General features: G+C 52.6%; 1 protein-coding gene across 3 annotated transcripts in view; it reads left to right on the forward strand.

Annotated features, from left to right (window-relative positions):
* Rsph14 (radial spoke head 14 homolog) overlaps positions 1-21,423 on the forward strand; it is an 88,760-nt gene extending 67,337 nt beyond the window's left edge. For 2 of the 3 annotated variants that reach the window (XM_028773938.1, XM_028773939.1), the window contains exons 5-7: positions 17,192-17,417; positions 19,277-19,413; positions 21,117-21,423. In XM_028773938.1, coding sequence (XP_028629771.1) covers positions 17,192-17,417; positions 19,277-19,413; positions 21,117-21,358 — 605 coding nt within the window. In that variant the 3' untranslated portion in view covers positions 21,359-21,423. The remainder of the gene's footprint in view (positions 1-17,191; positions 17,418-19,276; positions 19,414-21,116) is intronic. The other variant, XM_028773940.1, reaches the window with a different exon arrangement.
* The last annotated feature ends 1,214 nt before the right edge of the window (positions 21,424-22,637 follow it).

A 22,637-nucleotide genomic window follows, 5' to 3' on the forward strand; every position in this document is an offset into this window, starting at 1 on the left:
TCCCTCCCTCTTTCCTTCCCTCCCTCCCTCCTCTCTCATGCTCTCTTTCTCTGTCTCATTTTGAAGCCAGGATCCAGGTAGGTATCAGGAAGTACAGGAGTGTCTGCATACAGTACCCCCTCCCCTAGCCGGTCCCTAACCCAACCCATGGCTCTGCACCAGCAGGGCAGGTGACAACAGCCTATTAGTATCCTACTGCTCAAGGAAGGTGACATGAGACCAGCAGAGAGGCCCTTTCTTGTATCCCTGTGACTCTGGCCAGCCACACGTGTAATCTTCTGGCCCACAGCCACTGAGGCCGACCAGACAAGAGAGCTTCACCAGAGAGCACTGACTCAGAAGGAAATTCAGCCAGGACTAAAGAGATAAAAATGAAGAGTTCGACCTATGGAGGAGGAGAAGAAGAAGAAAAAAAAGACAACCAAGAGGTAGGGCCATTAATGAGAGTCACATTAAACAGTGTGCTGCCTCGGGGGCTGTGGCCTGGTGAAGGGTGACTGCTGGCTTGTCTGGTCAGGTCACTCGGCGGGGTACAGAACCAGATGCGGCTGTAGGGACCTCTGCAGACTCCTGCCCTTGTCTTTTCTCAAGATACCCATAATCTCACCTACTCCCCAAACTTCTCCACATGAGTTCTTGAGTCCTGGTTCTTTCCGAAGGCCCCTTTCTCCTCTTCGATATTTGGAAGATGAAACGCACCCCCATCCACCTGTTCCCCTTTCTTCCTTGCTCGGTCTCACATTCCTCTTCTGGACCTGCCTACGTTTATGCCCTTGTTCTGATTCAGCTCACACAGACAGTGTGGTCCTGCTGTGTAGCCTGGGATGATCCTCAGGTCTGAGAGAAGCCCACGCACGTGCATTTTGTCAGTGCTGAGATCTGCCTGAGGCCAGCAGCCTGGGGCCCTTCTTCAGACAGCAATGGGTCACTCCTACGAGACTCCACAACTCCAGTTACTCCTGAACACTGACAAATAGCAATCTTGGGAAGGTCCTTAAGAGGAAGAAGGTAGCTGGGTGTTGGTGGAACACACCTTTAATCCCAGCACTGGGAGGCAAAGGCAGATGGATCTCTAAGTTCGAGGCCAACCTAGCCTATAAAATGAGTTCCAGGACAGCCAGAGCTACACAGAGAAACCCTGTCTCGAAAACCAAACCAAACCAAACCAAACCAAACCAAACCAAACCAAACCAAACCAAACCAAACCAAACCAAACCAGAGGTAGAGGCTGAGTGGAGTGTTCTTCCACTATGACCAGTGGAAGGAGAGAACACCCAGGAGAATCTCTCAGGAGAGTAGGGGGAGGAGGGGACTCAGGACAGGCTCAGGGAAGAAGCCAGGCACTGTGAGGTACCAGCCATGGGAGGATACTGTGCTGACCCCACGGGGAGCCTAGGAGGGAGAAGAGCCTGTCCACCAGGAGGGAGAGCTGCTGCCCACTTTGAGGAAGAGACAGATAGATCATCACAGGCATTCCCAGGAAAGGAGGCTCCACGGCCCCTGCTGCAGATACCCGTGGGCGTGGGACTACGTAAATTAACAGCATAGATACATGAACACATGGTCCTGGGAACACCAAAGACATGCACAGCAGGCTCCAGATCCTTTCTTTCCCTTTACTACCTGTCTAATAGGGGTATCCTGGGCCAGGCTGGGCCCTTCCATTATCCTCTAACTCTGTCTACAACCTGGTCATCGAGCTCAATCTGCTCAGTCCGTCTCCTGGACGGCAGCGGTGACCTCACAGACGTCCTCGCTGTCGCCAGCCCCACCATGCACTTGGTCTCTGCTAGCAACTAATGGCTTATTGGAAATAAGGCTGCGGGCGTCTCTCTCTTGCACTTGAAGCCTTCTTTCTGTCCTGTGCCATCTTAGTTAAGAGCCAGGGGTCATAGCCCTGCCAGTCCCCAGGGCTCTGCTGTGGCACACCAACTGCCACCCCACCACCACCTCCTCCTTTGTTCATCTCCCTGCTAATCTCTATCACAAGGGGATCCTGCTCAACTCAGGGCAACTGCACAGGCCCATCAGTCTCCTCTTCGTCTAAGCCTGTAACTGTTTGGAGCCACCTCATTTCCAATGGTTCAGATGTGAACCATTCCAATGGTTCCTTGCTAATCACAGTTGCAAGCAAAAACACTCACCCTGACCCAGATACCCAATGCTGTCTTACCTCACAGTACTGTTTCTTTCTAAACTCCATGTCATGTTATGTCTAAGCACTAAGCACCCGCTCACACACGGTGGGTACTATCCCCCTTCCGATCACGATCAACCGTGAGTGGCTGAGCGAGGGACGGGAGGAGGGACATCTGAACACTGCTTCCCCTGGGTGGCGATGCTATGGTGATGCTGCCCTGCTGATGAGTCACCAATTCTAGAGTCTGGGACATCCTCTTTCTTGTCAATTCTCTGAAGCTGGGTTTCTATTGCTGCCTCTCCTATATCTACTGCTCCAAAGCCCTGCAAAAGACCTGCTCTCCCCCCTTTTAATGCCGGCCTTCTTCCTGTGCCAGTGACGGGGACATCTCTAAGCCCTAGAAGCTAAGGGCCAGGACCTCTAAGGCACCCTCACCCAGAATATATCTATAAACGGATACTAAGTATGCATGTGTGGAAAGAGCAAGGAACCCCAGGAGCTGGGGGCAGGGGTTAGGGTGCTGGTAGATATCCAAGAGGCTCCTGGGAGGAGGCAGGTGGAATGAGCAAGACTGGTCCCATCAGCGCCTCTGTTCAGTCCCAGCCACAGGGCAGGGCAGGGCTGGCAGTGTGCACAAGAGTGTGCGCCTGGTGTTATCACAGAGGAAATCGATGCCTGGCACCGGCCCAGTGTTTAAGGGAAATGAATAGATTTTGGCCGAGGACAAAGAGAGTTTGATTAATCAGAAATTGGCTAATGGAGGCAACACTCTAATTATTTTTCTTCCCAGCATTTATCAAGAAATATGTTTGCAGTGCCCATCGGAGGTACCAGAGAGGGTGAGGGAGGGGGGCGGCGCTGCTGCAGGGAATGCCTGGCTTGGGGACAGGGCGTTGCATCCACACTCACTGGCGAGGATGGATCGGAGGCTCCTGTAAGCCAGTCCGCAGGGCAAGAGGGGCAGGAGGGACAGGTCCAAACCCCCACACAACTGGGGCAAGTAAGGCCACTGGGGACATGCCATGCAGAATGGAGCTGGGGAGGTGTAGGGGCAGGAGCAGGTCCTCAGTCAGCACAACCCCCACCCTCCTGGCCCAGTGCCTCCCCTCTACTCAGCTCTGCCCAGCCAACCCCAGCATGGGTGCAGGGCAGAAGGGGACTTGACCATCTCAGGTCAGGCTGTTTCTCACTCAGTTCTAGGACCTGCTGGACTGTAAGTCCATCTTACCAGCCTTAATCTAGGAGGACTTTCGGGGGATTCCCCCAGCGACTTGGAGGGTTTTCTCATTTTTACCTCTGGTGGGCCGTGACATGGGTCAGGTGGGAGCCCTGAGCCTCTGACTCCGGGGCTCACGCACCTTGTCCTTCTCTGGTCACTCTGCCCACTTCTCCCATGTTGTTCCTACCCCTGTAACACCTCCTGTGAGAGTCCATAGTGCAGTGTTCTCTTCCCATGGTCACCTGGTCCACACACACAGGCAGGCTTCTTGGGATTCCACACCAGAAGGAGACTTATGTCCAGGAGGAGCTTAGCCTTGCTATGTGGCCTCTCTCATTTGCTACTCCTCATTCACTCATTCATTCATTCATTCATTCATTCATTCATTCATTCACATAGTCCACACGGCGAGGCTCCTAAGGGGCAGGGAGGAGGCAATACATCAGCTGAGAGAAGGGACAGATAGTCAATGACCATGGCCAAGCTGCTCTGAGACTTCAGAGGCCAACGAGAAGAGTGTGCTGAGGGAGATGAGTCCTTCCCTAGCGGGTGGGAGTGAGGGTGGGACCAGGGCCACATTCCCAAGTAAGGAGATTGGGGGCTGAGTTCAAGCTGACAAGCAACAAACAGACCGTAGTAAGTGGGCTGGCTAGCTGCTGGCAAGCACGTTTCAACCCTGCCGGTGAACTTCTCACAGGCACCACTAACCAACTATGACTGCTTCCCTGAGTATGACACAGCCTTAGAATCCTCTTCACCACAGAGTGCTGTAGGCAGCCACTCTGAATCCAGACTAGGGAAGAACAGCCTTCTGCATCTGTGGCTCAGCCCAGATGCTCTGATATTAAACAAAACGAGGAGGGCTGGTGCAGTAGCTTAGTTAGAGAGTACCTGCCTAGTGTACGGGAAAGCTTGGTATGTGAAAGGCCTGGGTTCCACCACTAGTACTGGGAGGTGGCGGAGTGGTGGTGGTAGTGTGTGTGTGTGCATGTGTGTGTCCTGGGTGTATGTGTGTGTGGTGTGTATGTGTGTGTCCTGTGTGTACGTTTGTGTCCTGTGTGTATGTGTGTGCCGTATGTATGTATGTATGTATGTATGTGTGTGTGTCCTGTGTGTATGTGTGTGTCCTGGGTGTATGTTTGTTGTGTGTGGTATGTATGTGTGTGTCGCGCGTGTGTGTGTGTGTATGTGTGTCCTCTGTATGTGTGTGTCGTATGTGTGTGTGTGTCTCGAAGACTTCTCTTGCTCCCAGCAGCCCCGCTGACCTGACCTGACAGGCGGTCTCTGGATCTGGGGGTCTGGAAAGGCCACTAAGCCCCTGACTACGTTGCTTTCTTTCCTTCAGGATCTTGTCTCTTCCCCTTTCAACAGTTTCCCAGGGATGCATGTCCTGTGTACCACTTCCACGGAAATTCCACTTCCTCATTTGACCAAGGTCCCACACACACCCACCTCACCAAGGGGTCAGGTATCAGTCTGAGGTGTCTGACTCAGAGTCAGAAGCCAGCCAACTGACCTGTGTCTGGCCGGTGCCTCAACAGCAGCCAGGCCTGACGGGGTGCCCAGTTGACCTCTCTTAGGTGCAGAGGGCTAAGCTGGGGCCACCATCCTCCACACAAGTTAGCATGCACCAACCCTCTGAGAGAAAGGGACTCAGAGAGAGCAGTTAGCAGTGCATCGGCTTGCCAGGGGTCATTCCTCACAAACAGACTCGCAGTTCTCATAGGTGAACACAAAAAATGTCCATGGTGCACACATCTTTCATCCAGACCCAAGAAATAATAAACAAATGAGACAAAGTAAAGGAAAGAAGTAGGTCAGGCTGCGGCGACTGCCAAGGGGAAACAGAGAAGCAGGAGGGCCCAGACGCTCACCCAGGATGTGAATAAGATTATAGCGAGCTTCAAGCAAGCATGGGGTCAGAGATGTGGAAATTCTCCCTGTGTGTGGCCCTGTGTAAGACTAGCAACAACTGTGAGGCCCATTCTGCCCTGTGGAGGAACCTGGCCTGCAGTACTGAAACAACCCCGCTGTTAGCGGAAAACAATTCTTTTCAGGCAGAACCCGAGGGTGAGGAGGCCAGCTCCCATGGCCCCCTCTACTGAGTGACCAACCTGGAGGCACAACCCTCTGTTCCCCCGCAGGGGTGGAGCCCTAGTGTTAGCACACAAGTAACCCCCCTGTGCACCGACTTTTGTCATCCCTTGAGAGACAAGGAAACTGAGGCCCAAAGGGGTCAAAGGGTCAGTCCCAGGGCATGGGGCTTAGGGGACTAGGTATAGTCCCAGGGGCCACACACACTCACCAGCCATGGAGCTGGAGCAGAAGGGCCAGATGGAAAATGCTCAGGGCTTGCTGCAGCCCATCACTCTGGTTGGAGCAAGTGGCCATAACCCTGAGAGCTGGCGGGAGAAGATCTATAGGTCCAGTCTGGTAGCCTTCAGCATGCTTCCTGTGACCAACTGGGGGGAGGGGTGGGGTAAAGCCAGTCTACAGGGGAGGAAACTGCTGAGAATCCCAGGTTCCGACATTCCCTTCCCGAGTGTGGCTTCCGGGGATCTACCGAGGCACTGGGGAAAGCACCCCTCCCCACCAAAGTCAGGTCTTGGCCTTCTTCAACTGAAACTGACATAAAGAAGCAGGTCCCTCCTCCATAACACTGACTGTAGGGAAAGGAGCATATCCTACCTGCTAGAAGGCACCTGGCTGTGAAATTCAGGGCGGATTTGGTATGTTCTCCCTGGGCATGTCTATGTTTGGGTTCTAGGGAAATGCAGACAACAGTCTACACCGACATAGCAAAGGACCATGACACCCGTGGCTCACAGGGCACCCTCTCTGAGGGATCAGGATTCAAACCAGGGCCATTCAGGAATCCTGTCTTGCCAGTTCTCCATCCTAGGAGCAGGGGTCTCCCTCTCAAAGGCTTGCTTTGACTACAGCCTACAGGCAAGCACATGGCTTCAAGAACCCTGGGAAGGGGGGCGCGGCAGGATGAGCTTCTGGTTGGATTCTGCTAGAAGGAACATTGGGTTTGACACTGAAAGTCCCCTCCCCACACGGTGGCTTTTGACAGTCTAGCTTCCGAGCTCTTCTTGATGGAATCTCCAGGGACACCTCTCTTAAAAGAGAGATCTACCTTAATTTAGAAGCGAATAACTCAAAACTCTGTGATGTAGCAAGCTTCTGTGGGGGGAGGGGGAGAGTCAAACTCAGGGAGGGATCTGCTATATGGAGCCTCCAGCCACACTTGAACCCAGTGTCTTGACTGTGGCTGGGCTACAAGGTATATCTCCTGCTGCCTGCTGTCCGAGCGGCTACTGGCCACGGGGGACCAAGAGTCACAGGGAGGAGAAATGGTAACTCACAGGGAGCAATTCTCACTATGTGGCTTTGGGATCCCTAACCAGGAGATCAAAGACAGGATCACAGGGTAACTCTGACTGACCCCACACGGCTTATCTGGCCTCTCTGAGGAATGGCGAACAGGGTGTGGGGGGGTAAGCCTATCACAGTCTTACTTGTTAGGCCTCCTCCGCCTACTACAGCCATAGGACTGTCCCCTTTTGTCCCCATAAGTAGGCCGGCCTCAAGTCCATACATATAGGTGGTTACAAAAGCCACCATGCTTCGGCCATTTTGAAATGCTTAATTTCTTACCAAGGCCTCGATGAATTGGGTACCCAGAGCATCATCCCATGATGCTCCAACCCCAGTGCATACTACAAGGATGCCCCCTCCCTGCCCAGGATGCCTGCTTCAGCTTCCTAAAAGGCCAATACAATGGTCTTCTCACCTCGCTGGTTTGCCAGCTCTCCAACTTGAGCCTCTCGGGACCTGCCTACCTTGGACCTTCAGTGACCTCATTGGTTCCACAGCTTCCTGAACACTCAGATGTGCAGGACTCCAGGCTGTCACCCCTGACCTCGCTCTGACCACAGTACGGTCAATACCTACCAGACTCTCAGATCCAGTTCCCGAGTCCCTTCCTCTGGAAGGAATCTTCACGAGCCGCCTTCCTTTACAGGGCCACCTGTATCCTTCTAGTGGCTCAGATAAAACCCCAAAGCTGCCACCTGAGTCATATCCCCTCACCACCTCTTCTATGCCCCCCTAAAGGGCTAGCAGCCCCTCCCTTGAAATACTGCCCAGCCCCAAGTGGCTTCAGGGTCTCATCCTAGCCCAGCCTGCTTTTATTTTACTTATTATATTATTGCTTTCTTGGTAGTGGGGATGAAGTCAAGGGCTCACCCATGTTTGACGGTTCTCTCCCACTGAGGGCTATAGACCCAGGACAGTAAAAACACTTCTAAAAGCTCCAGTGGGTTCTACCAAAAGCCTCAACTAGTTTTAGTTCCTCCTCTGTTCCAATCTGCCTAGGTCCACTCACTCACTAGACTGTGAGTATTACCTGATGCAGCCTTAAGACCCTACCCGTGTGCCGACCCTGGGTTTCCAACCTTCCTTTTCATGTATAGGTGTTTATGTATACACAGTGTGGATACATGTGTGTGTGTGTGTGTGTGTGTACACATGTGTGTGTGTGTGTAGGCCAGAGAACAGCCATATATTTTGCACCTTTTGTGTGTGTGCGTGCACACGTGTGTGTGTGTGTGTGTGTGTGTGTGTGTGTAGGCCAGAGAATAGCCGTATATTTTGCATCTCTTCAGCTGTTGCCCACCTTGATTTCTCTCACTTGCCCTGGTTAGGCTATGCGGGGTGAGGGGGTTAATAAGTCCCAGGGACCTGCCCGTTTCTACTCCCCATCCCCAACATTGGGATTACAAGCGTGTACCACACCACCTGGCTTATTTATGTGCGTCCCGGGGATGGAATTCAGATCCTCACGCTTGAGTGGCATGTGCTTTAGTGACTTAAGCTCTCTTCCCCAGCCTCCCGCTCCCCACCCCCACCCCACTCCTGAGTTTTGAGACAAGGTCTCACTATCCAGCTCAGGCAGGCATCAAACCTGCCACCTTCCCACCTCTTCTCCTGAGCTCTCCCTCCAGTGTAGACACATTAAAGTGGGTGGCTGATGTGGGGACCGAGGACAACATCCTTAGTTCTTTACAGATGAGGACAAGGCGGCTCAGAGAAGATGGGCCTGGACTAGAGGCAACAGGACCAGGGCCTGTCTCCATGGCTTCTGATGCCTATAGTTCTTGCTTAATGGCTCCAGGGCACGAGAGAGTCTGAGTACTCCTGGGTCCACCCTCCTCAGGCTACATAGAGTGCAGTGTAGCCTCTGCATGCCTGGAGCTAACCTTTAGTGCCGGCACCGGACACTATTTATTTTCTCCATGTTCCTTTAAGTCAAGAACAGGACTCACAGGCTGCCCCAGGCTTGCATAGTCCCAGGTTTCCTTCCTGGGGGCTTTGGGAAAGCAATGGGCTATCTGGTTCCTGCAGGGTTTCCATGACTAAGACGAAGTCAGCAGCAGCTAGCATGCTTCTGCAGCCATCCAGTGTTTTTAGTCTTGTGAGGGTTTTGTGGGGTGGCAGAAGTATACTCAGTCCTTGCCTCCAGGGGAGGAAGCACGCGCGCACACACGCACACAGGCACACACACACACACACACACACACACACACACACACACTCGGACTAGCTAGACTGAGGATACACTCCCAGACCATCTGCAAGAAGAGTCTTTCCAAGTAGCTTCTCTGCAGGGGCCTCTTGGTAGTGGTGTCTGTATTTAGCCACTCAGATACTGCTGGACCCACCATAGGATCTCTTGAGGTACAGATGAGATACTCGTTATTGTTGTTTTTAATTCCAAGGTACCAAAAGGTCTAGGAGGTTTGGAACAAGAAAAAGAATCCATTCTCTGTGCTTCAAACAGGTCCCTAGAATGGGCCAAGCAAGAAGCTCAGACCATGTACTTCATGAGGGCAGGTGGGTTGTGTTCTTGCTGGAGCACCCTGAGCCTCAGTCAATATCCTGTGTGTATGTGTGTGTGTGGAAGTTGTGTGTGTGTGTGTATGTGTGTGCATGTCTATCTTTGACAGTGGGCACACTACTAGGATGAGTAAGAACCAGGCCCTTCTGAGAGAAACTAAAAACATCTCTGGGAAGAAGGGAACAGCCAGAGCTAAGGGCAGAAGGTGACATCGGCCTTCTAAGGGGGAAGAACTATGTCTATTCACAGCCTGTCTCATTAAAAAAAAAAAAAAGCATCTGTTAGAGGAGCACCCAGGAAGAGTTCTACAGCAAATGCCAGCACCTCTCCATATCCAAGGAAGGCAAATGTAAGGGGCACTATTTTATCCAAGCATGGGACAGTACCTCTGTAGCCTCCTGGGTCCCTCAACGGTCCCTCGTACCACAGTCATTTTTTTTTTTTCAAACCTTCCCAACTCCAGACTCACCAGCTAAACACTGTCTCCTTCAAAGCAGGTGACTTCATCTCTGCTAGGCAGGGGGGGCTGGGTGGGTTAGTTACCCAGGGCCCTGGCTCTGCCAGGGACAAAGTGCCTTGCAAGGGGCAGTTCCAGGTAGCCAGGAGCCCTCTCTGGTTTTCTGAAGTTCTTTCACTAACACAACTCAGCTCCAGGGGTCACAGAACCATTCCCTTTTATAGACACAGAGGCTGTGGTCTCCACTGAGACAGCCTAGCAAACATGGTCAGATGGCTATGGTGCCTCTGTCCACTTCCCTTCCTGTGCTTTTTTTTTTTCCTGGCCTTTCACCCACCCCTCCCTCATCCATGCCCTGACTCCTCCCTCAATATCCCCCCCACCTCTCCTCCCCTGCTCCTTCCCAACCCAGCTGCCCAAGTTCCTGAGCCTCCATTCATTCTCTTCCCTCTGCCCACATTGCTCATTCTGACCCTGCCCGTGTCCTTCAAGCTCCGGTTCAAATGTTACATTGCCCACAGGCAGGTCTGACCCGAGCCTCGGGTATCTCTCTCCCAGGCCCCTCCCAAGCCCCCTGTACCGCACCGAAGGGCCTAGTTTATCAGAGCACAACCTTATTTTCCCCCCATAGGAAGGTGAAGCAGTCCTGGGAGGGCTGGCCCAGTCCACTCCCACCCTTCCACCTCAGCACCCGGCCCTAGGGGAGCCAGTACTCAGTAAATGTTTGCTTAATTGAATCTGGCCAAGCAGCTTCCTCTAGACAGGGGCCAGGTTAGCAGAACTAGATGATTCGTAGCGCTAGGAAACCACTTGGGCAGAAAAGAGAGTGTCAAGGCTCAGGGTCTTGCCTCAATCTCCTCCCCAGACAAGGCAGACATCGGTTACCAGGCTGGTCCCTCCACCCTGAGACTCACACTCCAGGGAACCCTGGTCTCACTTGGCATTGCTTTCCCATCCTCCTCTCTGTAACAGGATCCCCAATTCTCGGCCTAGGCAGATTCCTGCCATCCTCCATCCAGATAGGCTCAGCACCTCCCTAAAGGCAGAGCCCCCATAGATTCACCGCAGGATCCCGAGCAGAGGCCCTCACACCCCTCCCCAAACACCCCACCGCCTTTTAAGGGAAAAAAATATTGAGCCAGGAACACATTACAATCGCAGCAGGTCGATACTCATCTCTGGCTCCAAATGCCTCCAAGGAACCTGCTCGCTTACAAGAGCGATGACCGAGAACAGCGAGCTGTTGTACCGGGCCTCAGGGCCCTCTCTTCCCGTTTTACCCAAGGCCAAGCTCCTGACACCTGCGGCTGCCTCTACCCCTGGACCCCGGGAGAGAGACCCCCCGCCTGGCGTCGCTCCCGCAGGTCGCCTGCTTGGACTCCGCACCCGCAGCCGCTCAGGGCGTGCAGTGGTCCCACATCATCCTGGGCACCCCCCGTCCAATCTCGTCCAGCGGCAGCCACCCCTTCCAAGGGTTACTGGGCCGCCGCTCCTCCCTCCCTAGGCACCTGTCTGGGCCGTGGCCACCCCCTGCCCACCTCGCAGACAACCCCACCCTCGCGGCTCTCCCACCCGGCGGGGCATCCCTGTCTCTGCACCCCTAGCCCTATAGATCTCGGGTCCCCAGCACAAAGGCCCCAAGGCCCCGACCCGGGTGGGGGTGGGGTGCGCCCCAGCCGCGCCCCCAGCCCCGGGTTCAGCTGTGCGCGCCGGGGCCGCTGGTGCGCTCACTCACTCACCTCCCGGGCGCGGCTTCGTGCGTCGGTCGAGCTGCACCCGGCGGGGCGGGGCCGTGAGCGTAGGGCTGTGGCGCCCTGGTTCTGCACGAAGCGGGTGCCGGCGGCCGCGCGAGGACGTGACCGGTCCGCGGGTGGCACACACGCTCCGCCGCCCTGGCTCCCTCCTCCGCCCTCCCGCGCCGCCTGCAAGCGGGTCCACCCGCCCCGCACCGCGCCGCCGCCGGCAGGGGGCGGAGTCGCGAGCGCAGTCCGTTGCCAGGCCAACCGCGGGCGGGGTCTACCGCTCGTCTGCCCCGCACTACGCGCGGCCGCCCGACCACTAGCTCCGGCTCGTTTTTCATTGGGCGATAACTGCCGACGGACGTGCGAATAGCCCAATGACGACAGACAGGGGCGGGGCGCGGCTGTGCGCGCACCGCCTTACCGCACGCGCTGCTGGCTCCAGCGACCGTGGCACTGCACTGCGCCGAGCCTTACCGAAGCTACTTCCAGCATCTTGGGAAACCCACCCTGAGAGGAGTGTAGCCCTGGTTCTTTGCACCCTGGTTGCCCTGCCCTACCTCAAATGGGGTTCGAACTCAGCCCTGCAAACCTAATTCTCCCACCCCGTCTCTTTGCAAGGTGCTGTCGTCCTGGCTTCCTTGAATCGTGTCAATAATCCTTTAGGGCGCGAGAAAGCCCTGATGGGTTAAGCTGGCGAGATTTCGCAGCATATGGTTCGCTCTCTTTTCTGCTCTCCTTTTTAGCATGCAGGGGCACTTCTGGGAGTCGACCCCCGCAACAGAGAGCAGCAGAAGGGACCCAGATCATTGGGGTCCCTGACCACTTTGGAGACTCCCCAGGAGACATCAGATCCTTGACAAAATGAACCTAGCTGTGAGAGTCTATTCTCATCAGGAGGAGCCCGTATGTGGGTCTTGGCTGGTCCAGTACAAGAAAGACCCAGGCCAGAAGCCACCACAGTAGTGCCTCTCTGTCTTCTTCATCTTTGTAACTTTAAGCATATTATGTGTCTTAGAGCCCAGGATGTGGTAGGGCGCCATGACCATGCCAGCTGGATGCTTCGGAAGCAGGACAACATCGCACCGTTTTCCTGAGAATGTTTCCTCTGTTGTGAAGCGGGGGACTGTTGTACTGCATACCTCAGGGAGACAGCCCACGCGTGAAAGTGCTGCCTAAACTTTTAGGGATGGGTTAGGTACTGGTTATGGGCACTGCCGGGGTCAATCTAGACACTTGTCATGCTTCGGTGCTCCCTACAACTGACCAATGAGGACCGAAGGAATATTGCCCGTGGCTGAAGAACATGTCTACCAACTCATCCAGCTGTGGAGCCAGTCTTCTGTTACTGGGACCTGGTTTAGAGTCAGTTTCCTAGTCTATGAAAGAGTGTACTCTCGACTCCTCCTCAGACGCTTAATGTACGTAGGGAATACACCTCAGTAAGTGATTAAGGCTGGGCAGAGACAGTTTCCGCAGCAGGTTCAGGGGTCAGAATTCAGCCCTGTACAGAGGGTAAGACCAATGTAGGAATTAAATTTTACAACCGAATTTGCAATGGAATTTACAATAGTCCAGGCAAGGGAGCAGAGAGGCCAGCCCCTACACAGTCTACCTGGGCTGGTTGCCGTCTGCCGGACCTGACATTGGCAACTACCACAAAGTGAGAAGTGGTTTTTTTTGTTTTTTTTTTTTGTTTTTTTTTTTTATCTCATACGGTCTTTTACTGGTGGCCTCCACGTTTTGCATACTTCTAGAATAGAGTTCTCACCTTTTTAGAAGATGTGGGAGTGGGTGGGTGGGGGAAGGGTGGGAGCATTTGTGGAGGGGGGGAACCTGACAGGTGTAAATAAATAAATAAATAAATAAAAGAAGTCACTGGAAGCTATAAAGGGGAGGCAAGACATGTAGAAAGCATGATCCTTCATTCTTGTAACTATGTAGTTATGGCAACCCAGTGGGGGCTTCGGGGTCACATGGAAAGGAGAGCTACGAGCACTGGGCTAGCTTTTTGAAGGAAAAAAAAAATACTTAGGCCAAGCAAAAATATCAGAGAGAGAGGTGAGTTCCAGGGTGGGACATGAGCTCTAGCTCGAACCTAGGAAAGGCCAACTTGTTCACACTGGCACCTATCCAACCTGTGAGGCTACTAGGAATAGCCACAGCTAGCTAGCGGCCTTGGAGTCAGATTGAGGAGGTTGGCTTAAGAACCAGCGGAGAAATTTAAGATTAGCTTTTGACATCCGAGAAGGCAGGCGACGAGTATTGTAGTATTCCAGAGAGGCGCGGACTTACAGACCGTGTGAGTTGTGTTTGCTGAGAATAATCCGATAACGAAAACCTCGAGTAGTCCACCTAGAGAAAATAAGAACAAGCCCAAAAGTCAGTCTACAAGGTCTAGTGCTGAGTAGAGCCTGTTGCAGCCGAAAAATCACAGGGACACCTATTCCCTATTGACTTACACCTAGCTTGTTCTCCGCTAGGCTTCCTGCTTCTCCAGTGTGGGCAGGGGGCATCTTGCTCCTCTCTGGAGCTTCAGCTATCCAGAGCCTGTCCTTTAGGAATGGTGCCTGTCCTGGCTGGCTCTGCCTATCCTCACCCTCCCAACACTCACTGATTCTCAGGCTGTGGCTGGCGGCAGAGGGGGTTTCTGTAATATGTTTCCCTGGGGTCCGTGTATTCCATCCCCCCCCCACTTTAACATATCAGACTGCACCTGGGTTAGTTATAAACAGCTAAGCCTGCCTCGCATCTTTTTAGCTGAAAAACAACAAAGTAAATGAACAGAAAAGACACGCTCGGCACAAACTTTAGTTTTAAATCCGCTCCCCCCTCTCGTCTAAGAATGAATCTTGGTCTTCCTGCTTAGTATTTTTTGGAGCAGTAGCCGGAGACAGATGCCTGGGAAACAGAATCTGAGGTGCTAAGGGTCCTGGCTTTGCCCTCGGCTGGCAAATCCTTGGGTGTTCGACCTCTCTCTCTGGGCCTCTGTTTCTTACCAAGGAAGGGGCCTCGAGAGAGACAAAGAGATGGCCTCTAAAATTATAACATTTCCTGCACTTTGTCCTTCCCTTAGTCTGTGTCTGTCTCCAGACGGTAGTCTCAGACAGCAGGGACATCAGCTCCTGGGGTTTTTCCAGGAAGCTTAGCCCCAGGTGCAAGTTAATCCAGAATCAAGTGCCAGTCAGGGGGTACATAGCTTCTGTTAGTTTTTAACACTGAGGCCCACTTCAGTGCTGAGGAAACCAGGCTCAGAGATTAAGTAATAGGTTCAAAGTCACACAGCTGGGAAAAGATACCTTTAGATGTCAAATTGAAGCTTTGGGTGTACGGGTAGGAAGCAAGCAAGCAAACCAACCAACAAAACCCAGTTCACTTGAAGCAGTAGGGGAAGCGGCTTCCCGGAGCTGCCCTTGAGCAAGAATGGATAGAACCAGTTACTAAGCCCTGGCACCCCAGGGAGAAGCTGGAGAAGAGAACTAGGAGCCCCTGGTCATCAGGGAGCAGGAGGAGCAATGACTCCTGGTGAGATCCCTGCCCTGCCCCTCCACCCCATCACCACCGTCACCTGCCATCTGCCATCCTCAGGGACCTCGGCCGGGGTGATGCCCTCAAAGAGGAAATTCCCCAGTGCTAATTGGCACTGAGAGACCTTTAGGCTAATTAACCTGTTCATTTGCCTCTCTAGAGTAAATTAGAGGGTTTAGTTGAGGAGGCCGGAAGAGAGATGTCTGTTGGTGGCTGCCCCCTCAGGGGCAATGGGAGGCTTTGTAGTGGGCACAGTGGGCCGCTGGAGAGGCCTGGCAGAGGGGCTGGCTGCCAGGCAGCAAGCAGTCACAGGTGGCCCTTGTGCAGCAGAGAAGAGAGTTTCCCTTTGTTCCTTTTCATTGCTGTGAATTGGGAAGGGTGCTCTGAGAGCCTGGGACTTTCCGGATGCCGTCTGTGCCCTGTTCTGGGTTCTCCAAAAGGAGAGGGGTAGGTCCTGTTTATTGGGGTGTCCCTTCTCACTGTGCTTCTAGCACCCACACCCTATGGTTTGGTTATAAAATGCTCCCTCCCACCCCCCAGCCCCCCCGCACCCCGGAGGTTCATGTGACTGAACTCTTGGTCCCAAGATAGTGACACTGTCTTAGGGAAGTTGTGGAACCTTTAGGAGGTGGAATGTGGCTGGAGGAAGTGCATCAGCTGGGGTACACCTTAAAATTCATAGCCTGCCCCTCCTCCATTACTGTCCAGTGTGTGCAACCTCTTCTGCAGAAATGGTAAGAGATCCCAGCTTTATGCTTCCATTGCTAAGGAAGCCACCCATTGCCAATCTTCCCCGGCCATAATGGTCTGACTGTTCCTTCAGAGCTCATGTCCCTTGTTAGGTGTGTAGTCACAGCAGCAAAAGCTGTACAGTCCTGTAAAAGAAGCCAGTACAGTCCTGCTTCCCACAGGGCTGAAGGTATTTTCAACACTGTCCCCCCACCCCCACCCCCTGCCAGAGTCTTGAATTCCTGTCATTTTCAGATGCGGATGCAGATCTTTTGCGGGCAGGAGATACTGTTTTACACCCTACAGTTTCTATCTCAGGCTCTCTTCCAGATTCCGGCAGCTTCCGCGTAGTTTGGAGGCGAAAGGAGTCCCACTGCTTCCCCACCACTCTGGAGGAAATTTGGTTAATTTCCCTTTGCATATACGGAATACTTGAGAAACATCAATGTAAAGGAATGTCTTAGTTAGGGTTTTACTGCTGTGAACAGACACCATGACCAAGACAAGTCTTATAAAGGACAACATTTAATTGGGGCTGGCTTACAGGTTCAGAGGTTCAGTCCAGTATCATCAAGGTGGGAACATGGCAGTATCCAGGCAGGCATGGTGCAGGGGGAGCTGAGAGTTCTACATCTTCATCTGAAGGCTTCTAGCAGAATACTGACTTCTAGACAGCTGGGATGAGGTTCTTAAGCTCATGCTCACAGTGACACACCTACTCCAACAGGGCCACACCTTCTAATAGTGCCACTCCTTGGGCCAAGCATATGCAGACCATCACAAGGAAGGATGATTTATTTTGACTCATGGTCTCCTAGGCTTCAGTCCATGTTCACATGGCTTTATTTCAGAGCAATGGCATCATGGTAGCAGCTGTGGTGGAGCAGAGATGCCCACCGGATGGGCAGGCTGGGGAGATAGAGAAGGGGACGAGGGGAAGAGAGAGAAAGAGGGAGAGGGAGAGAAGGGTATGGTTGAGAATAAGACACAGTTTTCAAAGGCACAGCCCTAGGACTTGCTTCTAAGAGACCCCACTTCCTAATAACTTGTTCAGCTTTGAACCCATCACGGATTGGACCCTTAAAGAGGCTAACTGACGAGGTAAACGCCGTCATGAGCCAATCAGCTTCCAACTGAAGCACTTGGTGGGGATCCAGTCTTTAACAACATATGAACCTTTAGGGACAGATTACATCCGATCCACAGCAGTATGGAAGACAGGGTCTCTGTAGGCCTGGATCTGCAGCAGTGAGTTGTAGCTTCTTGGGCCGTTGTGTCCCCTGTCTTATGGTCGATGCCCCTAGGGCACAGGTAGCCAAAGACTTCTGTCTCTGGTCACTTCTCAGGCCTCACTCTCTCAGGTCTAGCTCTAGATGAACTCCGTCTACGACCTCCTGCCCATTCCTTGCGACTCAGTCTCCTCCCCTAGACAAGGCAAGGGGGGAAAGGACTCTCAATGCCTTTTCCTGTTGTGCAGGCGCCCAGGGTATCGTCAAGAGTGGCCTGATCTCCTCGCTGGTATGGAAGCTGCAGAAGGAGGAGGAACACATTCAAGAGATCATCTTGGACACCCTGGCGCTGTGCCTGCAGGAGGACGCCACCGAGGCTCTAGACAGCCAAGCTGTGCCCCGTTTTAAGGAGAAGCTCCTTAGTGACAACCCCCAAATCCGCAGCAAAGCGGCCCGGGCGCTCATTGCCATCAGGTGAGGTCTGCTTTGTGTTATCCGAGGGGCCACCTCCTAGAGTTTCTGCTGAGGATCAGAGGAGAAGGGCGACTGAACTACTCCCGGCCTATCAGTAGATCAGCAGTGGGGCTTCACCTAGCCATGCCCATGACAGGACACATACCCAGGCATACTTTCTGTAACTTCTTTGTGTCCTGGGCGAAAGAGGACACTAGGTCAGAAGAGCTATCCTTTCCAGTAAGCGTGACCCATGGTGTCTGGCCTGAGATTGTCCTACATCTCATGAAATTCTCTCCCACTCCCATCTTGGACAAACCTAGCTAATTGATCACTTCTCCGTGAGGAAAACGAGCAGATGAACTCCATCAATAATAATGACAGCCAGTGGTGATTAAGTATGCAAACACGCCAATCGTCACTAATAAAGCCAACAGTTTGACAATTGCCAAGAAAGGGGACACTTGGCTTTAGAGGTGAGAAAATGGAACCATGAGACCTAGTCACTTGCTTGACTTCACACAGGATCACAGTCTAAACCCTGGTCTGAAGACTGAAGAAGCACAGAACATCCCAATAATCAGTCCTGGGTCCCAGGGGAACCCTTTGCCTGTGTCCACATCCTCCTCAGAGTGAGGGGGAGGGAAGGTCTTGCTCTCCTCTAAGTCCTAACTTTCCTTCTATCTGGTATTTCTAGTGGGCCTGACCCAGGGCCTGGGATGCTAGTTCTGAATGCTTGTTATTTTGCACATTCCCAGACCCACCTGTAACTATTAGGTCTTGGACCAGAGAGTCCCCATCCAATGTATCTCTGGGCAGAGTGTAGCTTCTGCCCAGCTCCTCCAGCCTCCGCCATCAGCCCTTGTCTATTTCCACCCCTTACCATTTTGTATCACCCACACAGTGGGTTTGTTCTGCTCACTGATGCAGACTAAGGGCTAGATTATATTCCCCCAAAGCCTCTCATTCTGAGGCAGCTAAACTCACTCCCCCCACCCCGACCCTCCAGCATCTGAACTAGTACCTGCCTTGAGTCATTGAGTAGATAAACCCAGGGCAGCCTTGCAGGTAGACCTAGGACCCCCACATCCTTGATAAATGGCCTCTGGGTAGAGATCAATGGCCTAGAAAGCCAATAGTGTCACAGTATCCCAGAGAAGTAGCTGCCCGAACTATCTCCTAAACAGTGATCCCATAAAATAACCTATGTGTCTGAGGTGTTAAAAGTTCTGCAGAATGAGAGTCCTGTGGGCAGTGAAGCCAAGAAACAGTGAACAGGCAGCTCAGCTGAAGTCTGTTAGTTGGGCTGTTTGTGCACGGTGATGTTACCATGTGAGGAGAGTCTTCTGGCCAGGAAACCTTTCTCTTTTGGGGGGAGCAGGAGTAGGGGGATAATGCTAGTCCCCTCCTGGTTGAGAACCTTTTGGGCACCACCCTCATTTACAGGACTTTATACAATGTTGGCATGGAGAGGCTAGGCCCCTAACCTGCCTTAATGCTGCCGCTGCTCTGCATTAGGCTGTACCCTGCTGTGTGGAGCAGCTTGGTTCTTCCCTGGTGGTGGGATTCCAACTCTGGTAGAGCCAAATGGTCTTGTTGCGGGTCACACTCTTGCGGGTCTCTCTCTTCCACATGTTGAAGCCAAGATGGACATCGTCTTCATTTATGAACATGGCTTAGAATGAAGCTCAGTTTTGCCTCTTTATCCTCTTTCTGCAGCAAGACATTGTCATGCTGGGGCTCTTCAGTGCCTTGGTCATGGCTAGTCCCAGCATGGCTAGTCCAGGACTACCAATAAGAGTCCCAACACAGGTCCTATCTCAGTGTGTGGCCCGGAACATTCCTAGGCCTAATCTCTTTCTGTCCTCTCACTGCTCCAGCATCCCGTTGGACGGCAAGAAGCAGGTGTGGCAGAATGAAGTCATTCCCATCCTGGTGCAACTGTTGTCAGACAGTGACGAGGAGGTAAAGGCTAATGCTGCCGGGGCTCTGATGCACGCAACAGTGACCACTGAAGGTAAGGCCAAGGCGCCCTGTGGGTTCCTGAGGCTGGGTGGGTGCAGGCAGGAGAGACGAGTGAGCCCCCCCCCACCCCCCAGCTTGCCTGCAGCCACAGTGAGCTTTCCAAATGTATCCTTCTCGTGTCCAGGGCCAAGTAGTGACCTCTCAGGCCTCAAGGCTCCATCAAAATCCACTTTAGAATGATCAAGAAAGTCCGTTTGAGGTTTGGTCCAACTTTCAGTCCTCTCTCATTTTCCTGGACACAGCGGGCTGTCAGGGACTTCTCACACAAGCCGCTCACATTAGGACCTTTGCCCCTCGACATCAAGCTGTTTCTTTGGCCTAAAGACTCAGGTCTCTTATGAACCATGATTCTAAGGTTGATTAGTTTGGTCTCTATGATTCTGTTATTCGTGGGTGTAAGTAGATCCTCGAACTCTTGACCTTATGTGTTTCTTTCTTTCAAAAATTTTTTTTGGGGTGTGTGTGTGTGTGTGTGTGTGTGTGTGAGCTATGTGGTGCTGGGAACAGAACTTAAGTCTTTTATGAGAGCAACACCATACTCTTAACCCCTGATCCATCTCTCTGTTCTTCTGTGTGTTTCTTGATCATAACTATTTATATCAAGTAGTGGGAAAGGAACGTAAGAATATAGAAGTATCATCCCCTGAATCCCCCAGGCTAGGATTCCCAGTCAGGCAGACTTCAAGGCTAAGCTACCCGAACAATGGCTGAGAGAAGAGACTAGCATAGTCTCCACCCCTGACAGATGAGGTGTGGCATTTTCCCATCTTGCCCCTCACAAATTCTGAAAGCCATCTGACATTCTTGAATGTTCCACCCTCTGTGCTTTCTGTTTCCTTTCCATTTTTTGAAGACTCTGTGGGTCTTGGCTTTATAATCAATATGTTTCAGAGTTTCCCAAAGATAGGGAGGCACCCAGAAGCTCAACACTGGACCCTAGTAGTAGAATTTGAGACACGTAAGAGGAGAACTTGTGGTTTTCTCAGAGTCTGCAGTAGCTTTCCATCATTTATCTTCAGTGAGGGAATTCTGTGTGTGGAGCAGGGTAGCCCATCTGTCTCCACATTATGGGTACCTCTGCCCTAGCTTATGTATGTGGGAGGACTTGGAAAGCCAGAGACCCATCAAGCCTCAGCCAATGGCCAGAGACACAGAGACCAGGACCTGTGGTTCTGTCATCCATTCCTAAATGGGTCTCTGAGTCCCTACCCTGTGTCAGACCCTGAGCTGGGTGACACAGGATAGAGGTCTTGGCCTTTGGTGTCTACAGTTGTCAGGAGAGGCAGAATTGTGATGGATGTGTTAGCATTCGGGCCATAGGGTAGGTGCCCAGTCTCCTCTGAGGGCAGCTCAAAGGCTCTACGGTTAACTGCACTGTTGCGCCGACCGTATGTGCCAGGTGCAGAGCAATTACTCAAGACAATACCTGTCACATAAACATATGATCTTTTTGTTTTTTCCTTTTAAAAATACTGTACATATTGTCTTATGAAGGCGGATTGCAGGATCGGGGACTGAATAGGCAGAGGTAGAAAGATGCTCAGTGGAAGAGCGTAGCAAAAATGGGGGGAAGGGGAAGTGGAGGAAAGTGTGAGTACAGGTAGCATTGTTCCTAAGACAGCCCCAGCAGCGGGACAGTGGGAGGCGGCCCCTTTAATGCGGATGTGTGGGGAACCCAGTGTCTGTGACCCACAGGAAAATACGCAGCCCTGGATGCTAATGCCATCGAACCACTCCTGGAGTTGCTTTGCTCCGTCCCCAAGACCAAGGTGTGTCTGAACGCCACAAAAGCCCTCACCATGCTGGCCGAAGCCCCCGAGGGCCGTAAGTTACTGCTGCCCCGTGTGCCCACCTTCCGTTACCTCCTGTCGCATAAAAATGAGGCCATAAGGCGAGCGGCGGAAGTAGCCATCAAAGTGATTGAGTGGAAGCCATGACTTCCGTTTTGAGCCAGACCGGATAGGCTACGTCTATCCCTGAATAAATGAGTTGAATCTCCTCATGCTTGATTTCCAGCGCCACCTCATGTTCCAGGAGCAATGTCACAGGATTCTCCTCCCAAATAAGAAACACAGACCCAAAAGGACCTGGTTCTGGGAAGCACATGTTCTTCCCACAATGGGAAGTGGGGGGAGATAACCCCATACAAAATACTGATAGAAAGCAAGACTGAACCTTCCCGGGAGAGGGGTGGGAGTTGGATTAGGGGTTGGAGGGTACACAGCTGGACCAGGCACTGGGCCAAACTGAGGACAGCTTTGCCGAGCACTTTCATCTATGGTTTTCCCCATAGGGAGACCCGAGGTGCAGAGATCAGCTGGGGAAGTGGCCGGGCTGACCGGATAATTTATGCTCATCGAGTTCTGCCTGAATGGGCAGGTTATGGATGCCCTGGTTTATTAGAGAACTATAATGCCCAGTCTCTGTTTGGGGGGGCGCTACAGCGATAGAGTGGGATTTCAAAGCGGAGCCTCTGGTCTGGGACTAAGCTGGATCCCTTCCCCCCCCACCCCCCAGGAGCCAGTTAAAGCTCCTACCTCACCAGTGGGAACTCATTTCGAGAGGACATCTCAGAGTAAATCTTATCAAAACCAGAACCCCAAGAACCCAAGTAAGCCTCTCCTCAATGTCCTTTTAAGGAGCTTTGGGGACCCACATGGTTGTCAGGATAAACACAGAGAAGTGTGTACCCTGCATTTATACAGGGTCAACTTAAGTCAGCCCTCTCGTACCAGAGGGGACTGGCTGCTGGACCTAAGTGGCATTTCAGGTACAATCCTGTTTGGAAAACCAGGCTGCATAAAAGGAAACCATTCTCCTTCAGGAAAGCCGGGCCTCCGAGACCCCCATTACCTTGTGTTCAGATCATTCCTCAATCCACTGAAGGCTGACTCTGCTCTTACCATGAGGTCCAGACATGGTCAGCAACACCCTTTCCCTGTGCATTTGATCTTTACTCTGGAACCCTCTCCGGTAACATGGCCCCACGTTCTGGTTTAGATACTGACCACTTTCCCCACATCATCCAACCAGTGTGGCTGTGGGCCCCTCTTTCCCAATCCCTTTCAAACTGAGTATGACTTCTGTTTTCTCTGTCCCCCAAAACACTGTCTCTAATTCCAGTCTGTTATAAGTGCCAGTCCCTTACGCCCAACAGAAAAAAAATCTACCCCTGAATGTCTCTAGGCAACGGTGAATGCCAGTCCTTCAGAAAAT

Source organism: Grammomys surdaster, unplaced genomic scaffold (assembly GCF_004785775.1).
Source record: "Grammomys surdaster isolate TR1022 unplaced genomic scaffold, NIH_TR_1.0 237, whole genome shotgun sequence".
NCBI lineage: Eukaryota > Metazoa > Chordata > Mammalia > Rodentia > Muridae > Grammomys > Grammomys surdaster.